At 45.4% G+C, this 20,692-nt stretch overlaps 1 protein-coding gene across 3 annotated transcripts in view; it reads left to right on the forward strand.

The window, feature by feature from the left end:
* Positions 1 to 4,952: 4,952 nt before the first annotated feature.
* The window catches only part of PLEKHH1 (pleckstrin homology, MyTH4 and FERM domain containing H1), a 58,051-nt gene continuing 42,311 nt past the window's right edge, over positions 4,953 to 20,692 (forward strand). For 2 of the 3 annotated variants that reach the window (XM_069596876.1, XM_069596879.1), the window contains exons 1-2: positions 5,395 to 5,732; positions 16,829 to 16,987. In XM_069596876.1, coding sequence (XP_069452977.1) covers positions 16,862 to 16,987 — 126 coding nt within the window. In that variant the 5' untranslated portion in view covers positions 5,395 to 5,732; positions 16,829 to 16,861. Of the gene's footprint in view, positions 5,012 to 5,394; positions 5,733 to 16,828; positions 16,988 to 20,692 lie in introns of those variants that run through there. The other variant, XM_069596877.1, reaches the window with a different exon arrangement.

The raw sequence follows: 20,692 nt of genomic DNA on the forward strand, positions 1-20,692 counted from the left end.
ACTCTCCTCTCACCCCTAGAGTGGTCAGTTAGAATCTTAAGAGCCCAAATAAGGAATCTGCACTCTACAGCACAGTTACATAAACACTTCAAATGCTACTAAACACGACACAAGCGGGCTGGATGTGCTTGAGGGATGCTAGAAATAATCTCTCACTGGTAAGATGAGTGGCTTTCGAAATAGGGAGGTAGTCAGAAAGATGATCCAGGCCCTCATGTGACAGACACGTGAGAACAAAGCCAGGCCAACTCCCCAAGTCCCGTCAAGCAGGTTGTGGGGCTTTTGGTACCTGCTTGCCGATAAATGTTTGTACATTTGGTAGGTTCTGGCCTTGGTCACACTTAATGCCCCACCTGCAGGAAGTAATGGAAAGGGGACACTCACCTCTCATTTCCAGTGGCTGCAAATATTGGGTTGGCCAAAAAGTTCATTCAGGTTTTCTGTAAGATGATACGGAAACACTTGAACAAACTTTTTTACCCAACCCAACAGGAGACCTTGACTATCGCCAAAGGGCCAAATGGGTTCAGAGCTGTTCACAGCGGGTGCTTATCCAGGCCTCATCCTCCTCTCGGAAAGCTGAAAGGAGGCCTGCGGCTTCTGCGGCCCAGCTAAGCCTTCATCTCCAGGTACATGATGGCTTTCTCCCCTCCTCTGTTCTGTCAGGCCACCTGTACTGATAAGCTAACATCAAGCAGAAACAAGCTTTGGGTGTGGAGGGTACCCTCTCTCTGTGGACCCTTCAGGGGGTCTGGAAGTTCAGAGCCTCTCTCTCAGCTCCATCCAGCCTTGCCTACTCTCCTTCCTCTCCCACAATGGCACCGGCCCAACGCAGCTTATTATTATTATTATTTTGTCTCAGTTTTTCTAAGGTTCCCCTCTTCTATAGGGACTCCCTCATAATCCAGCTTTTTCCTCCAGCTCTCAAATATCATGATCCAGAGGGTAGCTGCGCAGAGGAAATAATTTCCCCACTTTGTTGTCGTTCAGCTGCTAAGTCGTGCACAGGATAAAGTGAGACAGGAAGCAAGGAGATGGTTTATCCAAGCTTGTAGCTGGGCAGCTAATAGATTCCCTGGAACAACTTGAAAGTCCGCTACCACAAATGGACAAATGAAGGAATGAATGAAAGGGTGGGAGAGAGGGACAGGCATCAGCAGATACTGTCCACTGATTCAGCCATAGCCATGGTTTGACTTTGTCTAGGTCCATGGAGGGCTACATAAAAAGTGCTTTTCTTTTTTTTTTTTTTAAATATTTTCAATGCGGACCATTTTTAAAGTCTTTATTGAACCTGTTATATTATTGCTTCTGTTTTGGTTTTTTGGCCAAGAGACATGTAGGATCTCAGCTCCCCTCCCAAACCCCCTGCATTGGAAGGCCAAGTCTTAATCACCGGACCTTCAGGAAGTCCCAGAAAGAGCTTTAAGACAAAAAGACTTGTGGGAAAAAGACAGTGTCTCAGACATTCCAACCCTGAATCTCAGAGTTGAGTTAGGCGTAGGCTAGCCTGAAGGTCCATAAGAATCCATCCTTGGGGAGGTGTGGCACGGGAGCTATGGCTGAGGGTGCCGCTGGGGAGCCAGCCTCACTGAAGCCTGAACAGTCTGTCTCTGATGATTAGGGACCAAAGAGGGGGGCAGTGGAGGAACCCATCCAGAGTTGGGGGACAGTGGGCAGGACCTCTCCAGGCTGCTAGCATGGGGGTGGCTGGGGTCACAATTGCAGCAAAGGCTGGTGGGACAACCTGTAGCATCAGATGGGACACGGCTCTCCCTGTGTGCATTCCTGCCGGCCTGGTTAGTGATTACCCGCCAGGGTCTAAGGCAGTGGGAGTCACTTTTTCCCCTACAGTGGAGGAGGGGACAGGCCCATCTTCCTCCAGGCAACCATTCACCCTGGGGAGTACTAGGTAGGGATTAATAACAGTAAATAGAAGAGCTATAAAACTGAGCTAAGATTGGGACAATTGGGGACATTTATGGCCTGTTCAGTCAATGATAGTATTGTGTTGATGCTAAATTTTTTAAGTGTGATGATATTAGGAAAACATGCTTGTTCTTAGCAGGAATATCCTGAAGTATCCAGGGACAAAAGGTCATGATGTGTACAACTAAGTCTCCAATGGAAAATACACACACACACACACACACACACACGGAGAGAGAGAAAGTAAAGAAAGCAGTGTGTTAACAATTGGTTAAGCCTAAGTGCAGAGTGTATGGGTGTTTAATATACTGCTTTTTACAACTTCTCTAGGTTTGGAATTTTCATAATAAAATGTTGAGGGGGGAGCAGAGCTAAGAGAAGAAAAATAGCCATCACTTATCAAACAATGATTGGATTTCAAAATTTAGGTGACTCTAATATCTGATTTAATCCTCAAACCAACTCCAGAGGGAGACATTACAATCCTCATATTAAAGATATGGAAACTGAGTCCCAGAGAGACTAAAGAACTCACCCAAGTTTACAGAGCAGGGATTGAGACAGAGCCCAAAGAACGGGAGGTCTTGCAGGGGAGTGTGGCTGGGGGTCCGTCATCTAACACTTTTATTGAGCTTTTCTGTGTGCTGGCAGCGTTTTAAAATCGTCCATGTGTTTAACTCATTTCATCCTCCCTTCCTAAAAGCTTTGTGCTTTGTGATAAATCACTTCATCATTGTGGGTGGGAGGGAACAAAGGAGCACTCAAATGTATCGACAGAAGTGTTGGTTGGTGCAGTCTCCTTTGAGGGCAGTGCGCAGCATCTGTTGAAATTTAAAATTCACATTTTGTTTACATCCTGCAATTCCACTTCTAAGTGTTAAACCGTAAAGATAGTCACATATGTAGACCAAGAAATAGGTATAGAGATATTCACTGCAGCAAGGTATATAACAGCCAAAGACTGGAAATGTTCTAAATATCCATCATTAGGCATGCTAGGGAACCATTTAAAAAGTAAGGCAAATGAACAAACATCACAAAACACAAACAGAGTTATAGGTACAGAGAACAAACAGGTGGTTATCAGAGGGAGGAGACTGGGGAGAGGAAAGAAATAGGTAAGGGAGATAAAGAAGTACAAACTTCCAGTTGCAAAATAAATGAGTCATGAGTATGAAATGTACAGTGTGATGAATATAGTTAATAATTATCTAATATCTTTTTATGGTGATGTATCATAATAACCAATAGTTAGAACCGAACATGGAACAACAGACTGGTTCAAAGTTGGAAAAGGAGTGCTTCAAGGTTGTATATTGCCACCCTGCTTATCTAACTTCTATGCAGAGTACATCATGCGAAATGCCAGGCTGGATGAAGCACAAGTGGGAATCAAGATTGCCAGGAGAAATATCAATAACCTCAGATATTCAGATGACACCATCCTAATGGCAGAAAGCGAAGAGGAACTAGAGAGCCTTTGATGAAAGTAAAAGAAGGAAATGAAAAACTTGGCTTAAAACTCAACATTCAGAAAACTAAGATCATGGGATCTGGTCCCATCACTTCATGGCATATAGATGGAGAAACAGTGGAAACAGTGACAGACTTTTTTGGGGGGGGCTCCAAAATCACTGCAGATAGTGACTGTAGCCATGAAATTAAAAGACACTTGCTCCTTGGAAGAAAAATTATGACCAACCTAGACAGCCTATTAAAAAGCAGAGACAGGACTTTGCTGACAAAGGCCCATATAGTCAAAGCTATGGGCTTTTCCAGTAATCATGTATGGATATGAGAGTGGGACCATAAAGAAGGCTAAGTGCTGAAGAATTGATGCTTTTGATCTGTGGTGTTGCAGAAGACTCTTGAGAGTCCCCTGGACTGAAAGGAGATCAAACCAGTTAATTCTAAAGGAAATCAATCCTGAATATTCACTGGAAGGACTGAGGCTAAATCTGAAGCTTCAATACTTTGGCCACCTGATGTGAATAGCCAACTCATTGGAAAAGACCCTGATGCTGGGAAAGACAGAAGGCAGGAGGAGAAGGGGACAACAGAGGATGAGATGGTTGGATGGCATCATCGACTCAATGGACATGGGTTTGAGCAAGCTCCGGGAAATGGTGAAGGACAGGGAAGCCTGGCGTGCTGCAGTCCATGGAGTTGCAAAGAGTCAGACACGACTGCACACACACACACACACACACACACATACACACAGGCATACACACACTAGGGGACAAGGGACAGGGGAGGAAGGAGACTTACTATTCATTGTTAGCCCTTCGGCATTATTAATAATTCAAATTTATACTATGTGAATGATTACCTATTCAAAGTGAGTGAACGCATGCATGAATGAGCATAAGTCTCCTTGAAAACTCCGCAGGACTTGTTTTGGGGCTTCCTTAGCAATATTTCCAGTCTTGAAGGGGACAGAGGCCAGTTACCCACAGTTTGGGGTTGATCTATTCCAATCCTCAGGTGGTATGAGTCCATGTTTAAGCTCATGAAGTCCCATTAACCCTGATGAACTTTCGCCCTTGGCCTCCTGAACTACATGAGTCAGCTTTCCACAGAGTCTGGGCTCTCAAAATTGTGCATGAGAATTACTTGGAGGCCTTATTAACTGCACAACTTTCCAGCCTAACCTCCAGACACTCAGATTCAAACGTGGGGTGCGGCCGGGGGGTACCACCACCTGGAAAGAAACTTTCAAAGCCCCTGGGGAGAAACTGGTGAGTCTGCCTCTGTTCAGAACTAGCCTGAGAGCCTGCCAGATTGGGGAAAAAAGCTGTTCTGAAACGTGGATCCTTCCCTGCAATATTCTCCGTATTCATCGTCTTTACCCCATATCCACCTAACTAAAAACTGAGTACTCCACCCCCCGCCCCCCGCAGGTAATTTAGGATTGTACTGGTGAGCGCAGGGGCTGCAAGGGTGCACGGAGAGCTGCCCGCGCAGGCGACGTCCTGTTTGCCTTTCCGGTTCCTCGGCCGGCCGGCTCCTTTAAAATAAATAATGCGTGCATGCATACATACAGACGTACGGACGCAAGCAAGTTACCCTCTAGGCTGCGGTGAGTTTTGTTTTTTCCTTCATATTACATATCAGAACTTTGGTCTCCCAATGGGACAGACTCTTTGAAATAAGGATTTCTGCTCCAAATATCCAGGCGTGACGGTTCCTGCAAGTCGTTCGACCAATACGGGAACCTCCTTTTGAGGGGGAACGGGGGAGGGTCTGGTCTTGCGCCCCATCCAGGGAGGGTCTCAGGCTGGTTGGGAGCTGAGGAGATGCTGGGGCGCCCCGGCCGCCCCAGGTGGCCGCTGATTCGGCCTCTGCAGAGAGCTCGGGGCTGGAGCTCGGGACACCTCTCGGCCCGCGGGACCCCGCCGCCGTCCCCGCCGCCCCAGGGACGAGCCCGGCGGTGCCGAGAGGTGGGAGGCTGGAGCCTGCTGAGGTCATTTCCTGTGCCTCTCCGCGAGCCGCCCCTGGAGCCCAGCCTGGCGCTCTGCCTTTAAGGAGCGGGCGGGGAGGGGGCGCGGCGGAGTATTGAATGGGGCGCTGCGAGGTCGGCTCGGCTTTTGTGCAGCCAGCGGGCGGGCAAACCTCCCGGGCCAGCTCGGCCCGCCCCGCCCACGCCGACCCCTGCTGCCGGGGAGCGGAGACCCGGCGGCCGCGGCGGACTCCGGCGAGATCGACGCAAGGTCAGCGGCGGACGCGCGCCAGGGGCGCCCGTGTGCCAGGGGCGCCCGTGTGCCAGGTGCGCGGCGGGGACGCCCGGGATCTGGCTGGAGGTGAGCGGCCCCAGGGAGCCCCGCGGGCAGAGATGGGGGTGGGCGCGGGGGTGGGAGTGAGGATTCGCTGGCCGGGGAGGGTGTTTGGTTAGACTGAGAGAGGATCCGCTGCCTCTGGCCCGAGGGCGATTCCGGAGCAGGTGCCTCCCTACCTGGAAACAAGCTCCTAGCAGCCAGGAGCGCTAGGAACGGAGCGTCGGGCTCCGGGAACTGGCACCGCCAGGCGAGGAGTAGCCTTCCTGGAGAGGATCCGGAGTTTGGGACCGGCTCGATCCAGTTGCTCCCAGGAAGGGCCCTCGGAGCGAACCTGCAGGCTTTCCACCGAGTTGCCTGAGCTCTAGCAGGCTCTCAAGTCCTCCTGCTTTTTTCCCGGTCTCATCTCGGGTTATTGCTTCTGTGATTCCTGGGTGGTTCCCTTAGGGTCCCGGTGGATTAGGCTTGATTTTTGGAGGCAGGTCAGCCAAACAGCAGAGAAAACCAGTCGGGTGCCAAATGACAGCAGGAACTTAGCGTCCTAGGAGCCTTAGAGAGGAATCGGTCACCGGGGCGCAGGGGGTCTTACTGGAGGTGGCAGGCGCAATGAAGACCCTCATTTGGGAGTAGATCTGCTCTCTGTTGGATCTGTCCCTGGTGGTTTAGTCCCTCAGTCGTGTCCGACTCTTGAGACCCCGTGGACTGCAGCCTGCCAGGCTCCTCTGTCCATAGGATTTCCCAGGCAAGAAAACTGGATTGGGTTGCCATTTCCTTCTCCGGAGGATCGTTACCCACCCAGGGATGGAACCTAAGTGTTGCGGGAAGTCTCCTGCCTCGCAGGCAGTCTTTACCAATTGCGCCACCAGGGAAGCTCTGGATCTGTTCCTGCCAGGAGACAAGTAAACTTTTACTATGAATACACCTCATGAAACTTCAGGACAAAGCTTTAGTTCTGGCTAACACTTCTGGCTAAAGATCGTTTTAATATCAATTTCAGTGGAAAAGTTATTTGTTCCTTTCTTAAACTTTTTGGACTGTCTTCTATGCTGCAGACATTGTGTCTTGGTAACATCACTTAACTCTTTATAGAACACCACATGAAGTGTTTCTGCACATCACTATCTCGGTTTTATAAAGGAGAAAACTAGGACTCGGAAAAACAGTGACTTGCCCAAGGTCATATAACTGAAAAGCGGAGGAGGCAGGACTCAAACGGAAGCCTCTTAAACTGAATTTACATCGCTGTTCACCACCCTCCTTCTCCACAGGCTGCTGAGGGGTCCTGTTCAGAGCTGGGTTACTCATTGAAACTAACAAGTGAGCTGAGAAAATGCCTCTGGGACCCCTTCTGCCCTCTCCAGAAGCCATCAGCTATGGGAAGAAGTCACTCCGCGTGCAGAGGAATGCTCCATACTGTTCCCATCTTCTCTCTACGAGGCTGCGTGTGTGTGTATTGCTCAGTCATGTCTGACTCTTTGAGACCCCATGGACTGTAGGCTGCCAGGCTCCTCTGTCCATGGGATTCTCCTGGCAAGAATACTGAAGTGGGTTGCCAGTTCCTTCTCCAGGGGATCTGTCTGACCCAGGGATCAAACCCAGATCTCCCACATTGCAGGCAGATTCTTTACCGCCTGAGCCACCAGGCAAGCCCCATGTGAGGCTGTGTAACTGCAGAACTCTGTGCTCCCTGTGGGTTGAAGAGTGCGTTCTACATGCTGGCACTGAGGTGTCAGGATCCCCTTGCTACTGATCCAAGTGACTCCATAGCAGTCTGGCCACTGAGCCACCATCCCATGTTCTCTGACCAACCTTTCTGTCAAAAATGAATTAAAAACCGACCACCTCTGTGGGGAAATTGGTGCTTATTGCTGGCTGGAGTATCAATTAGAATAGCCTCAGGGGAGGGCAGTTGGAACTCTTTGGCCATTGCAAAATATAAATCACTCAGCAGTACAGTTCCATTTCTGAGACTTTATCCTTGAGATAAACTGAGATGTGTATGAAATAATGTCTATTCATTGAATATTCATTGTAGCACTGTTTTAGTGAAAGGTTTAAAACAATCCAAGTGGCTGCCAATTAGGGACTCAAATGAAATCATGTAATAGCCACACAAGAGAATACAATATAGCTCTTAAAAAGCTTGAGGGAGGAATGGGGCAGATATATATTATTATATATGTACATGGTTTCTCTGGTGGCGCAGTGATAAAGGATCCGCCTGCAATGCAGGAGACTCAGGAGACATGGGTTTGATCCCTGAGTCAGGAAGATCCCCTGGAGGAGGAAATGGCAGCCCACTCCAGTACTTGCTGGGAAAATCCCATGGACAGAGGAACCTGGTGGGCTGCATTCCACGGGGTTGCAAAGAGTCAGACTGAGTGAGCATGCACGCATACACACACACACATATAAGAAGCTCTCTGAGTTATAGTAAGTGCAGTGTGTATAGTGTGCAACATATATATGGACACTTGTATATGCAGAGGACATCTCAGAAAGACTCAAATCCTCCTAACAGTGGTTGCCTCTGGGTAAAACTATGTCTGGAGTTCAGGGGTGGGAAGAAGCCTTACTTTGTACCATATACTCTTTTGCTTAGTATTCAAAAACAAAGAGGTAAATAATTTTTTTATTTGGCCACACTGTACAGCATGTGGGATCTTAGTTCTCTGACCAGAGATCGAGCCCATGCCCCCTGTGTTGGAAACCCAGTCTTAACCACTGGACCATCAGGGAAGTCCTGAGATAAAAGAATTTTTTAAAATCTCCTGACTTGCTCTCTGATAATGGTGGTGAGCACATCTCCAAGTATGCCCAGGGCACTGTTGGTTTGCCTTTTGTTTGTTGATAGTAGCTGTTATTTATCGAGTACTTCCTGTGTGCCAGGCTTTTGTATTATAATACGTCCTTTGATTCTCAAAAAAATCCCAACGTAGTGTGGCCTATGAAATTGCCATTTTTGAAAGTCAAAAAATGGTTAAGTGTTGACAGTTTCACATGGTTCGACCTAATATTATTGTGCTCCTTTCAAATATTATTCCCTTCAATTTCAAATAGGTTCAGAGAAGTCAAGCAGATGGTTGAAGGTCACGGTTCGTTCTTGAGTCAGTATTCAAACCCGGGTCTGTTTGGTGCCAAACCTCAGGATCTTAAGTACTACACTCTGCCATTTCTTTTTGTTGGTTTTTTGTCTGAGGGATGCTATATTCCTGGATTTCTTAGCCCCTTTTGGGATTTATGTCCCTGAAGTCTGTAACATGCTCACCTTTTCCTGACTCTCCCACCGTTGTGAAATGGGATGCTCACTCAGCATGCAAAAGAGGTAAAATGCATGCTGTTGGCTTGATCAGATAACAGTGGGAGATCAGATCGAGGGAGCTGTGCCCCTGTGTACACTCACCCTCCCTCCGGCTTCATCCCCAGGAAAGGGGCTCTTCCTTGCCGAGAGCCGGGCAGGTAGTCAGCCTCATCTGCACAGCCCTTTCAGAAGCCCACTGCTGGTGAGTGGGAATCACAGAAGGTGCTCACGCTCAGGGAGTGAGCCACAGTGAGGTGACACAGGAGAGCCTAGTGGAGACTGCACCCAGAACGTAGTCCCTGTTACCTTCTGATGCCTCCTGCAGTGACTTTAGGCACTTGCTCTGATTGGCCTTCTTTGCAGGAAGGTTCCAGGATATTCAGACTGTAGACCTGAAACGTCACAAACCACAGGGTCTTTGTTCCTCTTTGTGTCTCCAACCTCACACATAGGAATCACCTAACAAAAGTTGGTTAAGTTAAATTTACTGTCAGTATTTTGTCTACTTCTGGTCCATATCCCTAAAGTTTCCAGAGCTATCCTCAGTCAAGTTTGTGTTTTCTCTGATACAGACTGAAGTCACCTAACAACTTCTCTTGCCTCTTTTCACCACCCTTCTACCCATGGCCCCTGCCTCTTGAGGCATGTCTCTGCTGACCTCTGTGGCCGTGTCAGTCCAGGGCGCTGGGAGCCTTAGGGAGTTCTAAAGCAGGTGCCAAGGCCATGGCAACCATTTGACTCTTGCCTGCCAAGCCATTCAGCATGCTGGGGACGAGTGGGAATCGAGAACTAGCTTTCACAAGAGCAACTATGAGTTGGTGATCATTATAGCTGGCCAGAGGGCACATGGGGATTTATTGTACTGTTCTCCCTACTTGTGTGTGTTAGAAGCTTTCCAGGATAAAACATGAAACAAACAATTGAGCTGGGGTTTGTCCCTAGCTTACATCCCTTCTGTCATTTCCCCATCTAACGCAGCACATTAATGCTGTATCTTCATTAGGCTAGCCTGGTAGCATAAGACTCCACTGCCACTATGGAAGCGTCTTCATGGAAAGAGGACAGTTCTAGATGTTGGGAGATCAGGATTCTTAGTCCAACTCTGATACTACTTGCCTCTGTGTCCCTGAGCAAGTCATCGATGGGAGGAGTTTGCTTACCTGTTCAGTGTGAATTATATCACTTGTCCTCCATCTCGGGGATATTGAGAGGGTAATGAGAGAAATAACACCTGACAAAGCAATGCTTTGAAGAGTTAAGGACCATTCTGCAAGTTCATTCCTGCTTATCCTTGCACATCTTTATGGGCGGTTCAAATGCAAGGTGACTTAGCAGTTGAGGTTCAACTTACTGGCATCTCCCCCTAACATCCTGTATACTAAAGCTGCAGCTCCAGCCACCTGCCTCTGTCGAAAGAGCCTCTGGGTCTTGGTTTCACAGCAGGCACCTTGCTCCAGATCCATTTAGAAACCTCTTAGTTCCACTCACACGCTGAGACAAGCCTAACAAGAGTGCCAGCTCCTTCACCAGCATACCCAAGGCAGGGAGAAAATTAAGCTGAGCACTTCTAAAAACCATGAAGTCATGAAGATGCTGGACTGGGGAAAGAACCCTTCCAGACTAGGTATAATCTCAGGTATCACTGTGGTATTTTATTTCCCAAGTCCCTCGAGATTTTGATGATTTGGGTTTCTGCCCTCCAAAAGAATCTAAGCTGCAGCTTTGGCAATCAGTAAGAGGGAATTCACACTCACCAAACTTTTTTTAAACAACACAAAAGAATTGAGTTTCTGCTGCCCTTTGGTTTTACTTGGGTGCTTTTACTGCTAATTCTTAGCCCTGGGCTAGGGTGCAAGACTCCAAGGTCCTAGCTTCGGGTCTGCCACTTTTTGTACTTAGGCAGGGAAAGTGAAATCCCCTTTAAAGGACAAAGAAAACTAAACATGAAGCCTCCGGGCCTTCTATTCAGGCCCCACAAGGTTCTGTTGTGTCTCTTCAGCTGTGATCTTAGCTCAGAGAAGGTCATGTTTTGTTTTTGTCTTTTGTCTTCCTGCCCGTTCCAGTTGGTCCCAGTCTTTTGAGGTGGAGATTGCTGGGAGGTCACAATGTCGGATTGTTTGGGATGACAGTTCTGGGAGCTCAGGACTGAGGTCATGTGTCCAGCGTTCTGAGCCGCCCAGAACCGAAAGGCTCCATCACCTGACCTGTCAGTGGTTTCATTGTTGGGCCTTTCTCTACAGGTCTACTGACCCTGTTTTTTAAACAAAAAGGGCACATGACTAATAGCCTCCATGCTTATGGAGGATGAAGGGTCAGAATATTTGAGACCAGGGTGCCCTGGGAAGTCTAGGGTTTGGGTTCACCTTTGCACTGAGGATCTTGAGAGAGCCTATAAAATGTTTCATTCTTAATAGTCTGCTCCACTCTTTTTTAAAAAACAGTGAACGTTTTTGTTAATTTTTTTAAATACTTACTTATTTTTATTTATTTGGCTGTGCCAGGGCTTAGTTTCAGCATGCAGGATCGTTGGCTGTGGCATGTGGGATCTAGTTCCCTGACCAGGGCTGGAATCCAAGCCCCCTGCATTGGGAACCTGGAGTCTTAACCACTGACCACCAGGGAAGTCTTCTCCATTCCACTCATTGTGAAATCAATTCTTGCCGTTTTTGGATGGGTAAGGAGCTCAGTGGCTAAGAGTAGGCACTTTAGAATGAGAATCTCAGCCCTACTGCTTACCAGCCACAGACTCTGCTCCTCAGAGTCCTCAGCTGAGAGTGTGGACTAATTCCCACTCCTTGTCTCATGGGTTCTCATGACAATCAAAGAGGCCACATGTGCCTGGTATACAATAAGGACTCAGTAGGTAATAGCTGTTTGTGGTGTATAATGGGAGAAAGATATTGTAAAGGTCACATGTCAGGTGGGAGGCAATATTGGGGTGAACCTACCAAGGAGAGGCTCACTGGTGCCCCAGGGTAATATTTAGTGACATACAGGAGGTGGCTGGGTTTTCTGAGACCATGTGTCTCCTGAAGAAGGGAAAAGCGATTTTTTAAAAACGACAAATTTTTTCATCTCTCTTTTTTTATTGAAATATAGTTGATTTACAATGTTGTGCTAATTTCTGCTGTACAGCAAAGTGACTCAGTTATACATATATATACATTCTTTATTTATTTATTTTTAAAATTTATTTATTTTAATTGGAGGCTAATTACTTTACAATATTGTAGTGGTTTCTGCCATACATGGACATGAATCACATGGGTGTACATTTGTTCCCCATCCTGAACCCCCTCCCACACCCCTCCCCATCCCATCCCTCAGGGTCATCCCAGTGCACCAGCCCTGAGCACCCTGTCTCATGCATCAAACCTGGACTGGCGATCTATTTCACATATGACAATATACATGATTCGATGCTATTCTCTCAAATCATTCCACCCTCGCCTTCTCCCACAGAGTCCAAAAGTCAGTTCTTTACATCTGTGTCTCTTTTGCTGTCTTGCATATAGAGTTGTCATTACCATCTTTCTAAATTCCGTATATGTGTTAATATACTATATTGGTGTTTCTCTTTCTGACTTACTTCACTCTGTATAATAGGCTCCAGTTTCATCCACCTCATTAGAACTGATTCAAATGCATTCTTTTTGATATCTGAATAATATTCCATTATGTTTTTGTACCACAGCTTTCATGTCCATTCGTCTGCTGATGGACATCTAGGTTGCTTCTATGTCCTGGCTATTGTAAACAGTTCTGCAATGAACATTGGGGTACACGTATCTCTTTCAATTCTGGTTTCCTCGGTGTGTATGCCCAGCAGTGGGATTTCTGGGTCGTATGGGAGTTCTATTTCCAGGTTTTTAAGGAATCTCCACACTGTTCTCCATAGTGGCTGTACTAGTTTGCATTCCCATGAACAGTGTAATAGGGTCTTTTTCCTCTCCAGCATTTATTGTTTGTAGACATTTTGATAGCAGCCATTCTGACCAGTGTGAGATGGTACCTCATTGTGGTTTTGATTTGTATTTCTCTGATAATGAGTGATGTTGAGCATCTTTTCATGTGTTTGTTAGCCAACTGTATGTCTTTGGAGAAATGTCTGTTTAGTTCTTTGGCCCATTTTTTGATTGGGTCATTTATTTTTCTGGAATTGAGCTGCAGGAGCTGCTTGTATATTTTTGAGATTAATTCTTTGTTAGTTGCTTCATTTGCTATTATTTTCTCCCATTCTGAAGGCTGTCTTTTCACCTTGCTTATAGTTTCCTTCGTTATGCAAAAGCTTTTAGGTTTGGTTAGATCCCATTTGTTTATTTTTGCTTTTATTTCCATTTCTCTGGGAGGTGGGTCATAGAGGATCCTGCTGTGATTTATGTCAGAGAGTGTTTTGCCTATGTTTTCCTCTAGGAGTTTTATAGTTTCTGGTCTTACATTTAGATCTTTAATCCATTTTGACTTTATTTTTGTGTATGGTATTAGAAAGTGTTCTAGTTTCATTTATTTACAAGTGGTTGACCAGTTTTCCCAGCACCACTTGTTAAAGAGATTGTCTTTTCTCCACTGTATATTCTTGCCTCCTTTGTCAAAAGATAAGGTGTCCATAGGTGCGTGGATTTATCTCTGGGCTTTCTATTTTGTTGCATTGATCTATATTTCTGTCTTTGTGCCAGTACCATACTGTCTTGATGACTGTAGCTTTGTAGTATAGTCTGAAGTCAGGCAGGTTGATTCCTCCAGTTCCATTCTTCTTTCCCAAGATTGCTTTGGCTATTCAAGGTTTTTTGTATTTCCATACAAATTGTGAAATTATTTGTTCTAGTTCTCTGAAAAATACCATTGGTAGCTTGATAGGGATTGCATTGAATCTATAGATTGCTTTGGGTAGTATACTCACTTTCACTATATCGATTCTTCGGATCCATGAACATGGTATATTTCTCCATCTATTTGTGTCATCTTTGATTTCTTTCATCAGTGTTTTATAGTTTTCTATATATAGGTCTTTTGTTTCCTTGGGTAGATGTATTCCTAAGTATTTTATTCTTTTCATTGCAATGGTGAATGAAATTGTTTCCTTAATTTCTCTTTCTGTTTGCTCATTGTTAGTGTATAGGAATGCAAGGGATTTCTGTGTGTTAATTTTATATCCTGCAGCTTTACTATATTCACTGATTAGCTCTAGTAATTTTCCGGTGGAGTCTTCAGGGTTTTCTATGTAGAGGATCTTGTCACCTGCGACAGTGAGAGTTTTACTTCTTCTTTTCCAATTTGGATTCCTTTTATTTCTTTTTCTTCTCTGATTTCTGTGGCTAAAATTCCCAAAACTATGTTGAATAGTAGTGGTGAGAGTGGGCACCCTTGTCTTGTTCCTGACTTTAGGGGAAATGCTTTCAATTTTTCACCATTGAGGATAATGTTTGCTGTGGGTTTATCATATATGACTTTTATTATGTTGAAGTATGTTCCTTCTATGCCTGCTTTCTGGAGGGTTTTATCATAAATGGATGTTGAATTTTGTCAGTCTTTCTCTGCATCTGTTGAAATAACCATATGGTTTTTATCTTTCAATTTGTTAATGTGTATGCATTCTTTTTTAATGTTCTTTTCCGTTATGTTTTAATCCTAGGAGATTGGATATAGTTCTCGCTGCTATAGGACCTTGTTGTTTATCCATTCTAAATGTAATAGTTCTCATCTGCTTATCCCAAACTCCAAGTCGATCTCTCCCCCACCCGTTGACAACCACAAGTCTGTTCTCTAAAGACAAATTTTTATTATGGGAAATTCCAGGCATATATTCAAGTAGAGAGACCAGTAAACCCATCACCCAGTTTCAGAAATTATCAGTGTTTTGACAAGTCTTAATGAATATATCATCTCTCTCACCTCCTATATACCAGCTTCTCACCTCCTATGGTGAAGTGTTTTAAAGCAAACCCCAAGCATTACATCGTTTCACCTGTAAGCCATATTTATCTCTAAAAGATGATATTAAAATATATTATCAACCTAAGACTCATGCTTCTACTGCAGAGGGCACAAGTTCAATCCCTGGTCAGGGAACTAAGATCCCACATGCTACATAGCACAGTCCCTGCCCCCAGTTTTTTAATGAAAAATAATTTTTAAAAATGTATCAACCTAGAAAATTAACAATCATTCTTTAAAATCACCTGATAGTAGGGAGACCATATGTCATGGTTTGGGACAGACCAAATTTATGCTTATTGTCAAGCATAATTATTAAAAGCACCCTGCTGCTGCTGCTGCTGCTGCTAAGTCGCTTTAGTCGTGTCTGACTCTGTGTGACCCCATAGACGGCAGCCCACCAGGCTCCCCCATCCCTGGGATTCTCCAGGCAAGAACACTGGAGTGGGTTGCCATTTCTTTCTCCAATGCATGAAAGGGAAAAGTGAAAGTGAAGTCGCTCAGTCATGTCCGACTCTTAGCGACCCCATGGACTTCAGCCTACCAGGCTCTTCCGTCCATGGGATTTTCCAGGCAAGAGTACTGGAGTGGAAAGCACCCTAGAAAGGGGATTTAAAAAGTCCTGGTGATGGATGTGTCTTGCAGCCCTTCTCTGCTCTGTGCCCCCTCTGCACCTATATCCTCCTTCTCATGCACATATACACATTCTTCTTCATTTTCTCATCCCTGACCCAGGCTTGTTTCTCTAAAATACCTCCAGGAGACATCTGGGTAAATTCCCCTGGCTGGGGATATTATAGGTGTCTACTTGGCTTGTTCTGAATCTGTCTGGAGTGTTTTCTAAAGATTTGTGGTTTCCTCCAGTGTGTGTGCGTGCTTAGTCACTCAATTGTGTCCAACTCTTTGCGACCCTATGGATCGTATCTGCTAGGCTCCTCTGTCCATGGGATTTTCCATGGCAAGAATACTGGAATGGGTTGCCATTTCCTCCTTCAGGGGATCTTCCCAACCCAGGTATCGAACCTGTGTCTCCTGTGTCTCCTGCATTGGCAGGCGGGTTCTTTACAGCTGAGCTACCCGGGAAGCCCACGATTTCCTCCAGAGGCTATGGCAAAATATCTACCAATTTTCTGGTTTGCATTTTATAACTTAAAGGAAAGTGAGAATCTGTTCCCAAACAGGGTGATTTGATGACAACATATGAGATCCCAACTGAATAGAACCTTGTCAAGGAAATTTGAAGCATTACATTTTCGTTCCATTTTTTTTTCCCATCTGAAATCTTTTTAGTTGTAAAAAAAAATCAGTACCCAGCTGGGAATCACAGTTCTGTCTCCAGTTAGCCTTGTGATCATGGATGAATCTGCTACCCAGTTTAAGCTTTCCCTCAACACCCTCCCCCTAGCACAGTCCACTCCATTTCTCTGCTTCCTTTTATTTGCATATCGATTAGTAATTGTGACTACAATGTAATTTTGCAATTAGACTTTTCCACAGAGTTGTTTGAAAAGACACGGGGACCTCTTTCATTTCCCTTTGCATCTCCAGTGTCTAGAACAGTGTCTGGCACTGAATGTTTATAATGAACACATTTTTGTTAAATGGATAATTGAATGAAAAACCCGTGAGCCCTGCTTTTCACTTCTGTTACAGTGAGACGAGGTTCTCCTTGCGGTTTCTCAGCTTGTGTGATTTTCTGAGGCTGCACAGCTGCCTTATGATGAAACAGGACCAGCTGAGCTCAGAACTTGCCCGTGGAACAGAGGGAGAGCCAGGCTCACTTACCTTCCCCGCCCTGTTTCCTCTGCTTTCTATCGGTCTCCTCCTTTCCCCACCGAACTCCTCCTCACACACTTATCTTTTCCCCTCTCTATATGCTGGTCCTCAGGGCTCCCTGGAATCTCCACAAGTTGCTCCCATCATGGCAGAACTCACGGTGGAGACGCGGACCAGTGTGGACTGGCAGAAGCGCTGCCTGGCCCTAGAAACCCAGCTTTTCCGGTTCCGACTGCAGGCCAGCAAGATCAGAGAGCTGCTGGCCGACAAGGTGAGTCCTGGGGAGCAGGTAGTCTCCAAGGTCCCTGAAGAAATCACTGTCACAGAGGAGAGTGGGGGAAGGCCAACTTTCTTTTCATTTTTTGTTTTTTAGAGTTTTGATTGATTGGTTGATTGATTATAATATATTTGACATATAACATTGTGTAATTCAAGATGTACAACATGTTAATTTGATCCATTTATATATCAAATTAACATGTTGTACATCTTGAATATTTATATATTATAATATGATCCCCATTGCAGCAATAATTAGCTTGTCTATCATATTACATAATTATCATTTCCTTTTAGTGGTTGGAATAATTACATTCTAGTCTCAGCAAGTTTGATGACGATTGCACAATGAAAAGTGAAAGTGTTAGTCACTCCGTCATGTCCAACTCTTTGAGACCCCATGGACTGTAGCCCACCAGGCTCCTCTGTCCATGGAATTTTCCAGGCAAGAATACTGGAGTGGGTAGCCATTCCCTTCTCCAGGGGATCTTCCCAACCCAGGGACCGAACCCAGGTCTCCTGCATTGCAGGTGGATTCTTTACCATTTGAGCCCCCAGGGAAGCCCTAGGGTACAATATTGTTGTCTATATTCATTATACTGTGCATTTGATCTCCAGGGCTTATTTAGTATCTGTTGCAGTAAGGTGTACTTTAAAAAAAAAATTATTTCTAATTGGAGAATAATTGCTTTACAATATTGTGTTGGTTTCTGCCATATATCAACATGAATCAACCATAGGTATAAATATGTCCCTCCCTCTTGAAAGGGCTTCCCCAATAGCTCAGTTGGTAAAGAATTCACCTGCAATGCAGGAGACCCTGGTTAAATTACAGTCGGGAAGATCCACTGGAGAAGGTATAGGCTACTCACTGCAGTATTCTTGGGCTTCCCTTTTGGCTCAGCTGGTAAAGAATCCGCCTGCAATGCAGGAGACCTGGGTTCAATCCCTGGGTTGGGAAGATCCCCTGGAGAAGGGAAAGGCCACCCACTCCAGTATCCTGGCCTGGAGAATTCCATGGACTACAGTCCATGGAGTCCCAAAGAGTGAACACGACTGAGTGACTTTCACTTTCCCTCTTGAACCTCCCTCCCACTTCCTACCCCATCCCACGAAGGCAGCTCTCCAAAATACGAAGGCAGCTCATGCAGCTCAATACCAGAAAAACAATCCAATCAAAAAGTGGGCAGAAGACCTAAACAGACATTTCTCCAAAGAAGACATACAGACAGCTAATAAACACATGAAAAGATGCTCAAATGGCTCTTTATTAGAGAAATGCAAATCAAAACTAGTAATACAAGGAAGGTGAGCTTTTAATAAGGTGCTCCCCACACTCATAAAATAAAACCCAGGTTGGTTTGTTTGTTTGTTTTTCAAAGATCAAAATCTAAGCAGTTTACTAATCTGTCATCTGGCATTCTTTCCCACTCTGCTTCTCCCTGTAACACACCAAAGAAATGCTACAAATCTTCTTGGTCTTGCGTCACTTCTTGAGTCATGGGTGTTTGCAGTGGAGGTTCTCTTATTCCCCTAACACTTCTTTCTCACTGTGAGAAAGAGATATTTTAGGAGAGTTGTTCCACATGTAGATGTATTTTTGATCTATTTGTGGGGAGGAAGGTGGTCACCACATCTTACTCCTCTGCCATCTTAAAGGTCCCCCTGATATTTTAGGAGAGGAAAATGGATATCCCCACCCTGCTGCTCACTCTCTGTTAAGAGTGTGAACTATGGAAGGCAGCCTGCTTGCTGGTGACAAGGACCCAGGCTTTGGAGCCAGACTACTTGGCTCTGCCACTTTCTAGCTTTGTGACTGAGGGCAAGTTCCTTTACCTCTCAGGCAAGGACACAAATGTCTACTTACGCAGGAAAAAGGAAAGTCCTTAGTGAAAATGAATATGTTGATCCACATTGACTAAATACTTGAGAGAATTGCCCACAGTGAGTGAGAGTCCATGTATGCGACAAACTGGACTCAATCCCCCCGCCAAGAATTTCTAATACATGTTGTTCCAACTGTTCTAAGAACTGTTGGCAAGACACTATAAAGTCCATGAATTCAAAACTACTTAAGGGAATTCCCTGGCAGCCAGTGGTTAGGACTCTACTTTCACTTCTGAGGACCCGGACAGTCCCTGCTTGGGGAACTAAGATCCCACAAGCAACTCAGCGTGCCCCTCCCCCACCAGAAACAAACACACACACACACACACACACACACACAATACTATTGAAGACATGATCAACTAACTGAAAACATAAGACAAGGGCAGGACATCACCCAAGAAGAGCAGGAAAAGAACGGAATAGGACTGCTAGACATGAAAAATACTTGCACCGAAATGAAGCACTCAATGGCTAGATTAACATCAGATAAGGCACCACGTGAGACAGACCTCAGGAATGGAAAGATGGGCCTGAGGACATAACCCAGACTCGAGGGCAACGCAGAGAGATGAAGACACAGGCTACAACGTGGATGCCAGAATGACAAGATCCTTTTTGAAGATTCCAGAAGTGGAGAAGAGAGGCATGACTTCAAGAGATAATGCCTTTAAAGTTTCCCAAGTTGATGAAAGACCTGAAGCCTCCGATTTAGGAAACAGGATGAGCCAGGCAGTACATGTGTTTAAAAAATCCATTCCTTTTCATGTGACATTCCAGACAGAAGCAGCCTGGCTCCGGGGGAGATCTGTGCATGTTTGAAGGTGGTTCGCCCTCATGCCCACATTCCAGTCCCTTCCCTTTGAGAGCGTGACCCAAAGGCTGCCTTCATTCCTTCCACTCACATCCCATTGGCCACTTATTCATGTGGTTATATCCCGCCACCGAGAAGATTGGAAAAGTGTAGTCTTTATTCTAGATAACCATGTGTTCTGTTAAAAGTCAGAGCTTCTACCTATATGACAAATAGGGGGAGAAGAGAATGTGGGGAACAAATAGAAGTCTCTAAGTCTCAGTCACTTCAGTCGCTCAGTCATGTCTGACTCTGTGACCCCATGGACTGCACTACACCAGGCTTCCTTGTCCATCACCAACTCCCCGAGCTTGCTCAAACTCATGTCCATTGAGTCAGTGATGCCATCCAACCATCTCATCCTCTGTCATCCCCTTCTCCTCCTGCCCTCAATCTTTCCCAGCATCAGGATGTTTTCCAATGAATCAGTTCTTTGCATCAGGTGGCCAAAGTAATGGAGTTTCAGCTTCAGTATCAGTCCTTCCAATGAACATTCAGGACTGATTTCCTTTAGGATTGACTGGTTTGATCTCTTTGCAGTCCAGGGGACTCTCAAGAGTCTTCTCCCAGCACTACAGTTTAAAAGCATCAATTCTTCGGTGCTCAGCTTTCTTCACAGTCCAACTCTCACATCCATACATGACTACTGGAAAAAAAATAGCTTTGACTGTTGGCAAAGTAATGTCTCTGCTTTTTAATAGCTGTCTAGGTTGGTCATAACTTTCCTTCCAAGGAGCAAACGTCTTTTAATTTCATGGCTGCATCACCATCTGCAGTGATTTTGGGGCCCAAGAAAATAAAGTCTGTCACTGTTTTCATTATTTCTCCATTTATTTGCCATAGAGTGATGGGACTGGTGTTTCTTGACTTCCTACTTTAGCATTGCAGTCCCCTATAATGAAAAGGACATCTTTTTGGGGTGTTAGTTCTAAAAGGTCTTGTAGGTCTTCATAAAAC

The sequence above is a fragment of the Ovis canadensis genome, chromosome 7 (assembly GCF_042477335.2).
Source record: "Ovis canadensis isolate MfBH-ARS-UI-01 breed Bighorn chromosome 7, ARS-UI_OviCan_v2, whole genome shotgun sequence".
In the NCBI taxonomy this organism is placed as follows: Eukaryota; Metazoa; Chordata; class Mammalia; order Artiodactyla; family Bovidae; genus Ovis; species Ovis canadensis.